We start from the raw sequence: 8884 nt of genomic DNA, 5'->3' as shown, positions 1-8884 counted from the left end.
ATGATGTCCTCGTTTAACGTCCGCTTTCCATGCTAGCATGGGTTGAACGATTTGACTGAGGACTGGTGAACCAGAAGGCTGCACCAGGCTCCAATCTGATTTGGCAGAGTTTCTACAGCTGGATGCCCTTCCTAACGCCAACCACTCCGAGAGTGTAGTGGGTGCTTTTACATGCCACCGGCACAAAGGCCAGTCAGGTGGTACTGGCAAATGGCGTATTATACGTGCCACCTGCTTGAATGTCTTTACACGTGCCACCGGCACAAGTGCCAGGAAGGTGACGTTGGGCACAGGTGCCATCACGATTTCACTTTCGCTTGCCCCAACAGGTCTTCGCAAGCTGAGTTTCGTGTCCAATGAAGGAGACGACGTTGGCATGGTGCCAGTTGTCGAATTTAGTTTGATTTCACTTGCCTCAACAGGTCTTTGCAAGCAGAGTTTAGTGTCCAATGACTGAAAGGTACACATAAGTGGGCTGGCTACACCCCTGGCAGAGGCCTTGGATTTGTCTCACTTAGCTTGCCAGGTCTTCTCATGCACAGCATATTTCCAAAGGTCTCGGTCAGAAGTCATCGCCTTGTTGAGGCCCAATGTTCGAAGGTCGTGCCTCACCACCTCTTCCCAGATCTTCCTGGGCCTACCTCTTCCACAGGTTCCCTCAACTGCTAGGGTGTGGCTGCAACAATTAAATAGAAAAAAAAAAACTAAGAAGTGGTTTTGATGAAGCTTAAAAAAAAATTCTGGGTTCCATACAGTCATCTAAAAATTCTTCAAGGTGGTGCCTCTAATAACTATAACAAGTAAAAATAAAAAAAAATTCTGGGGTCAATACATTCGACTAAAAATTCTTCAAGGTTGTGCCCCAGTATGGCTGCAGTCTAATAACTGCAACAAGTAAAACGTGAAAAAAAAAAAAAATATATATATAACCATGGGCTTTTGTCCACTTTATGGCACTTTTGTCCAACAGGCTTTTGTCCAACAGGCTTTTGTCCAACAGGCTTTTGTGCTACTCTCAAGAGATTCTATGCAGTCATAAAGCAACATAACTAAATAGCATAAATTATTTTTGTCAATCTAGTGCATTAGAGAGATTTGGAATCATGATCTTGCTTTAGAAATATATTATGCTTCATATCAACTATAAACACTCAAGTTCAATGTGATCTCATACATAATGTTATCCCCACATTTTTTAATGTACAATATCAGTAATATATCCTCCTCATTTATTTACACTTGAGTATTTATTTATCTTTTAGTCAGGAGGGAGGAAATTGCTGTTAAACCTGGTTTGAATGTAATATAACAGAGTAGCACTAAAGACATCTAAGGTGGTGTTAAACTGGATGAGGGTTAAGTCTATAACCTACATTAACCATGATGAGATTTGAAACAAGAAAACAAAGATGTGGAACAAGTACCAAAAGGCATCAGGTCCAGTCCAATTTTCTTGACAGCTCAATCAATTGGTACTTTATTAATTAAGAAAGGATGAAAGGCAAAGTTAGCCTCTGTGGGATTGGAACTCAGAGTACACAATCGGGAGGCATTTTATACAATGCTCTAATGACTATGCCAATTTGTCACCTAATACCATGCTTGAATTTTAAATTTGATATTTTGCATCAAATTTCTCACATTATGCACAAATGAATAATGGTATATTTTCTATGATTGTATGGTCAAGGATCATGTATTAAAATTAGGATACTTAAATAGCTTCAAAAGTTCTAAACTTCATTTCCTGAAAAAAAAAATGAAGGTGCTGAGATGGTTATTATATATTTGAATGAAAAATTTGCTGTGTTATTTAATTCTGTGCAAGTTAGTTTAATATAAAAAAAAAAAAATGCATGAACAAACCAGGTAAAATAGGAATTGGAATTCTTCCTTTCTCTGTCAGATAAGCAAACTTGTCTTCAGTCACAGGAGTAAGCAGTGGAGCCTGGAAAAAAAAAATGAAAATACTTACAAAAATTTCCTTTATATTTTATATAAAATCATCAATATAAAAGCCCCATAGTTACAGTGTGAAAGTGGACAAAAGCCCCACAGTTATACTTTTCATTAATTTTTCTTTCTTTTCACCTTCCACTTGTTTCAGTCATTAGGCTGTAGCCATGCTGGGGTATTGCCTTGAATAATTTTTAGTTGAATGTATCAACCCCAGAATTAAAATTTTTTTTTACTTGTTGCAGTTATTAGACAACATCCACCCATGCTGGGGCACCACCTTGAAGAATTTTTAGATGGCTGTATGAAACCCAGAATTTTTTAAAGCCTGATCAAAACCACTTCTGTGATATATTTCGTTTTTTTAATCTTTTTACTTGTTGCAGTCATTGAACTGTGGCCATGCTGGGGCACCACCTTGAGGAATTTTTAGTCGAATGTATTGACCCCAGAATTTTTATTAAATGATTTTCAACCAGCACATAAAGTTAAGCCTAGAAAGTCTCTCCACATTCTAGAAATAACAGCCGAATCTTAAAAAAATTTTTTCTTCATATAATTTCACATAAACAAAAACGGAAATCGCGGTTGCAAAAAAAAAAAAAAATCGTTTTCTAAAATTCCAATTTTTAAGTAAACAAAATACATTCAATTGAAAATAAATAAGCAGAATAGAATAACTGAACACACTTCAAGAAATGTATAGAAACATAAAACCTACATAGAAGCAATCAAGTACATACATACATAAAATACATACACCTTTGTGTGTGTGTGTGATGAAGAGAATCGAACTGAATGTGAAAACGTATTATCTAAACTACAAAACAAAAAAAAAAAACTGTTTACAAAACCATGTCATGTTGACCTATTTCTTAAAATTTTTATTTCCAGCTGCTTTTGCTGAATAAGTTATAGTTTTTTTTTTCTCTCTCTCTCTCTCTCTATAAAGAACACCACATACCAATGTGCTGACCAGTACTGGACACAAAGAGTATAAAATGTAGCCTTACTATAAGTGAGCGATTACAAAATCGTAGTGCAATAAATGTCAAATTTGTTTATTTCCAAATTATTGGTCATTTATCTATAAGCAATTTTTTTTTTGTCAAAAAAGGTATGTCTAAGAACCGTTGGGGTTTTGTCTGGAGGGGCTTTTGTCCTACACTCAAAATAGATGAAAGCACTGTCCCAATCCTTCATACACCTTTGAAAATCAGTGAGATCAATATAGATGCTTTATTTGAATAATTGCAGGAAAAATACAGGCCGGGAGGATATACCAGAAAGTTGATGTATTGAGGAACGACTGGTTACAACAGTTAGACTGGTTAAAACAGTTAATTACTGGTTACAACAGAGTGTGGGGAAGTGGACATGGTATATACACTATCTCTATAGAATATATAGCATAAATGTAAAAATGCACACATACTATACAAAATTTATTTTTTATTTTAACTTCCAACTTTTTCTTTATATATGTGTATATAATATATATTTATTATATGTAATACACAATCACTACATATTGATAGAGTGATATTAAAATAGGTTGTGTTAACCTATTTATTCAGTTTTTGAGAATGTACATTTCCTACAGCAACCTGGATATGAAGCTACCATGTTAAAAATAAATACAGAAATGTTCGTAAAACATTAATGTTAAAGGCATGCATGGGCATGCCTTTCTGAAGAAGAGCGCTACATGAGACTTATCTTATCATCAACCAAGCTGCACCACTAAAAAGTTAAAGGTAATTTTTCTCTAGTGTGTCATTCAGAAAGCTCCAAGGGCCACAAGTGGGGTCCAGACCCTCCACCAACAAAACCCCCTAACTTAAAGTGTGAGATTGGACAAACTAACTCAAGTATATTTTTTTCTTCTGTTTTTGAACTTTAAAACCATTTAATACCATTAAAATTAGAAGAATAAATGTAAGTAATTTATTACTGAAGTAATCATGAAAAATATTATAATCTTTCTTTGTGTTGGTTCACTTCACATGATCATTGTTTAGTCCACCTGAATACTGTAATTTCCAAAGCAGATTATACACTGAAACAGGAAAGTGTTTTTCTTTATCCTCACCTATCTGCATTCTTTCCTTAGTGGCTGGTTGCATTATTGGCCTTCCATTGCACTGCTAGTTTTTTTAAGAAGTCATGTTTTCACCTAGACATGGTGAATTATGGTATTCAGGTAGGCAAAACAATGATCAGGTAGAGTGAATCAACACAACGAAAGATTATTATATTTTTTATGATTACTTCAGCAATAAATTACTTAAATTAATATTTTTTCTTCAAAAACAGGCAAAAATATTTAGGGGATTTTGTCCTATATTCACCACAAATTATCCATGGGCTACGAGGTCACTAGGTTTGCTAGAAATAGCAACCAACTTTCTCTGAAACGCCAGACATTGAGGACGGGCTGAACATTTTTTTGTAATTGCTTTCTTCCATGTGGCTATCTACCATTTCAGGAGTTTGATAACAACTTCTACAATTCCATACCCATCCATATCAATATATTGAAGATTCTAGTCATAGATTGCATCATAAAATTTTGAAGAACATATAGCACTTGCCATGCTAAATTTCAATGGTTCATTATGCTCATTGTGAAGCTGCCTAGTAAAAAACAAAACAGTTATTTACTCTTCTCCCAAACTATTGTCATAAAAAATGCTGACAGTTTTATTAATGATAGAAAATGGTGCATCGAAACAGCAGAAGAAATCATTGGAAAATGTCAGCAACACAATAAATATATGTAGATACATAATATTGAAGGATGGGAACAATCAGATATAGTTTATATATTTTACACACACACACACATTTGTATACATGAAACACGTAGATTTTGAATGGCCAGATGCCTTTCCTGTCACCAACCTTTACATGTTTTCAAGTAATGTAATATTTCCCCATGGCTAGGTATGTCCTTGCACAATATTAGAAATAAAGGACACTACTTGCATGACAACGACACTCACAACTATCGCAGGATGTCAAGGCAGGGAGACAATAAAACACACACACACACACACTTGATGGGCTTCTTTTAGTTTCATTTTAACATTTCCACTCACAATGCTTTGGTTGGCCTGGGTCTGTAGTCAAAGAAACTTAGCTAAGGTGCTGCACAGTGGGAATGAACCCCAAACCAAATGGTGGGGAAGCAAACTTCTTTATTTCATAAATATTTGCCATAAAGGCATTACAAAGAGGGGATGAACAAGGACAGACAAACATAAAACTTCTTACCACACAGCCATGCCTGTTGCATCAATATCATCATCACTATGATCATGATCATAGACACACACACTCACTTATATACACATGCATGTACATATGCACGCACGTGCATGCATGTGTGTGTGTGTGTGTGTGTGTGTGTGTATTCACACTTTCATTTACATTTCTAAGAACACTGAAATCAGTGTTTATGACAATTTCCTGTTTCAAAGATGTGTTAAATAAGTTATCCTTTACTTTGAGAAAACAACACACATATATATATATATACTTGTGTGTGTGTGTATATATATAGTTATGGTATATTTTGTTAAAAACGTAGTAGAGTACAGTATAAAGCTCGTCCACCTTCAGATTTATCCTGTGCTATCCAATAATAGTATTATATGTAGTTTGTGTCTAGGCATCTGTCATGTATGAATAGATAATTGAAAATATTGGAGTCAACAGTTGGACATTTATTTTTTAATCATTACAATTGTTTCCACACAATGTACTTCTCCAGGTGTGCAGGTACTTGATTATGTAACTATCTCCCTGCATTATGAGTTGTGTTTCTTCAGGCAATATGTAAATATTGTCTTTGTAAGTTTGAAATCCTCGGCTTCAAGAACATCATGTCTATCTGTCTTGGCCTGAATTTAATAGTAGTCACTGAGCTTATCAGGGTGTGTTGTTGTTGAAGGGACATTGGCAAACTGTTTTGAATATGTAGATGTAGTGGGATGGTGATTCTGACACTGTTAAAGTGGTTGCCGTTTTAAAGGGATTGGTATTTGATTTCTTTGTACTGCTGATTTGTTCTTCATGGCTGGTTATACATACTTTCTTACAGAGGGTCATAAAAGTGAATAATAAGCAAAATGTGGACAAATGAAATGTTGCTCAGCTTTGGTCCATATGTTTATTATTACCCTGTCATCCATCCAACACATATGATACAATTAACAAGCTGTGAAGAGTGAAGTGCTATCTCAGAACAGCTACAACAATACTTCATAAAAGGGAGAGGAAATTAGTGCTCCAATTATGATCTATGATTATCTTAATATTTATGATGAATTAACCAGCTTTTGTAGGCGTATAGCACTCACCCAGTACACCCAGAATACAAGCCCCTGCTACTCTGATATTCAAAGATGATGGTGGAAATTAACACTAATAGTCACTCTCTTAACAGGTTTTTTATCTGATATCTAACTCAACATGGTTACGGTTGACAGGACTTCACACACAAACATATCTAACACCACCACCCACATCATTTAATGTTTGTTTTCCATACTGGAGGACTGTGTTGTTTCAATGTCTGCTTCAGCAGGGTTTCTTTGGCTGGATGCCCTTTCCAGTTACAAACCACTTTACAGAAGGCACTGGGTGTTGTTTTTTTTTTTTCGTGACACTGGCAAAAGTGAGGTCATCAAGTAACTTGCAAGTGTTAAGCCTTAAAATAACCACATTCATTGAGTAAAATGACTATGTACCAAAGCCATCTACCAGCTGGAAAATGCTTGTGCAAAACTTTTCAGGTGTTAACAGAAGTTACACAATGACTGTCTTCCCACTATTCTTCCTTTCAAGTCTGCCATCATCAATGTTGGCAGACTTGAAAGGAATGACTGATGAAATTATTGAAATGCTGGAGTAATGGCATGTAGATATGTGCAGTGTGCAAGATGGACTAAAGCCTCCACTAAATTCCTCAGGAGTAAGACACAGAAGTTCAAATTCTTCTGAGTATGTAGCAGTGATGGGGTAGGTAGTGTAAGCATACTTTTGGCAGAAAAAAATGGGTAGATAAGGTAATTGAGATAGTCAGGGTATGTGATAGGGTAGTCAAGTTGAGATTAATCTTACATAAATTAATGGTTACATTCATCTCTGTATATGCTCCATAGTCTGGGCTGGCTGATGATCAGACTACCTCAATGATAAATAACAGAAACTTTGTTATTGTGGCTGGTGACCGCAATGAACATGTTGGGCAGTACTGCATGGAGTTCCGTGATGCAAATGATCTGATGATCTGCAAATACTAATTTCAGGAAACCAGTCAGCCACCTGATAACCTATCAGTTTGATGGGCACATAAGCTAGATTGACTACATCCTCACCAGACAACAAGATAGATGGATGTTTGTAAAAGCAATATCTTTCCCAGCCAAAGAGTGTACAACCCAGCATAGGTTAGTAGTTAGTAACTTCAGAATTAGAGCTAGAGGGACTTGCAGAAACAAAGTAGTCTGTAAAAGGGAATTATGGAAGCCCAAAGACCCAGCAAATTGACAGAAATTTAGAGATGTTCTAATGGAAACTTCTGATGAGAAAGAGGAAGAGTTAGAGACATAAGGCTTAGAGGACAACTGGAAATTCCAGTGGGACAGATTACTGAGGGCTGTAGGAGGGTGACATGGTGGTGGAATAAGGAGGTAGATCATGCTATAAAAGTAAAGAGATGGGTGTGGAAAGGCTGGAAATATGGTGGTAGTTGTAGTGTTATGGAGGCATGCATTGTTGCATCCACCATTTATTGGTGATTCCCAGAAGACACCTTTGCACTACTCAGATGACAACCCTCTGACCCATGGGTCTGTTTGGGTAGTTGTTGGTAAAAGTTTTATGAGATTTGAATGCAAATCCTTCCTGAACTCTTTCAGTTGCCTTTTATGACATGCAAACGAAATGTTGGGTCTATTCTTTAGCATGCTGGTTTCCACACAGTACTAGAGCAACATGAAATGAAGTGTTTTGCTCAAGAACACAACATGCTGCCTGGCTTGGGAATTGAGCTCATGATCTGGCGATTGTTAGTGAAACACCCGAACCATTAGGCAACACACCCTCATGTAGCAGAACTATATCAGGCAGAAAGAAGAGAAATTAGGTGACAAGTTTATATAGTAAAAGGAAAAGCAGAAAGTAAGAGATTTGCCAATGTTCAACAGTATGTAGATCAGAAGTATGAGTGTTCAAGATTGCAAAGCAGTATATCAGAGAGAGTAAAGATGCTGTGGATGAGAAACGTGTGCGAATGGATAATGGTATGCTTGTACTTAGTGATTCAGGGAAGAGGCATGGAAGTGCCACTATGAAAGGTTACTAAATGTGGAAAATGCATGGGAGAAGGTGAATCTTTCAGATATTGAACCAACTGATGGACCAGCCATCAGAGTTGATAGTATAATGAATAAGGCAATTAAAGATATGAAGACAGGAAAGCTCCTGGACCATTAAGAACCACTGCTGAGATGCTTAAAGTATCTGGTGGTGTAAAGCACTTGTGGCAGTGCCACATAAAAGCGCCTGTGTGGTATCACATACAAGTACCTGTGTGGTGTCACATACAAGTACCTGTGTGGCATCATGTAAAAGCCCCCATTCGGTGTCATGTAAAAGTGTCCGTGCGATGCCACATAAAAGTGCCCATGCAATGCCAGGTAAAAGCACCTAGCACACCCTGTAAAGTGGTTGGCATTAAGAAGAGTATCCAGCCATAAAAACCACATCAAATCAGATTGGAGTCTGGTGCAGCTCCCTAACTTGCTAGCTCTGGTCAAACAGTCGAATCCATGCCAGCATGGACAATGCACATTAAATGATGATATATATATATTATATATACATATATATATATATATATATATATATATATATATAT

At 36.5% G+C, this 8884-nt stretch overlaps 1 protein-coding gene across 1 annotated transcript in view; it reads right to left on the bottom strand.

The window, feature by feature from the left end:
- Positions 1-8884, bottom strand: part of LOC106873736 (electron transfer flavoprotein-ubiquinone oxidoreductase, mitochondrial) — a 78050-nt gene that overhangs the window by 30673 nt on the left and 38493 nt on the right. Inside the window, exon 5 of the mRNA XM_014921228.2 lies at positions 1867-1948. Within this exon, the coding sequence (XP_014776714.1) occupies positions 1867-1948 (82 nt within the window). The remainder of the gene's footprint in view (positions 1-1866; positions 1949-8884) is intronic.

This window comes from Octopus bimaculoides, chromosome 16, assembly GCF_001194135.2.
Source record: "Octopus bimaculoides isolate UCB-OBI-ISO-001 chromosome 16, ASM119413v2, whole genome shotgun sequence".
Classification (NCBI taxonomy): domain Eukaryota; kingdom Metazoa; phylum Mollusca; class Cephalopoda; order Octopoda; family Octopodidae; genus Octopus; species Octopus bimaculoides.
Note: the sequence above shows the minus strand (reverse complement) of the source record. Positions and strands in the feature narration are given on the sequence as shown.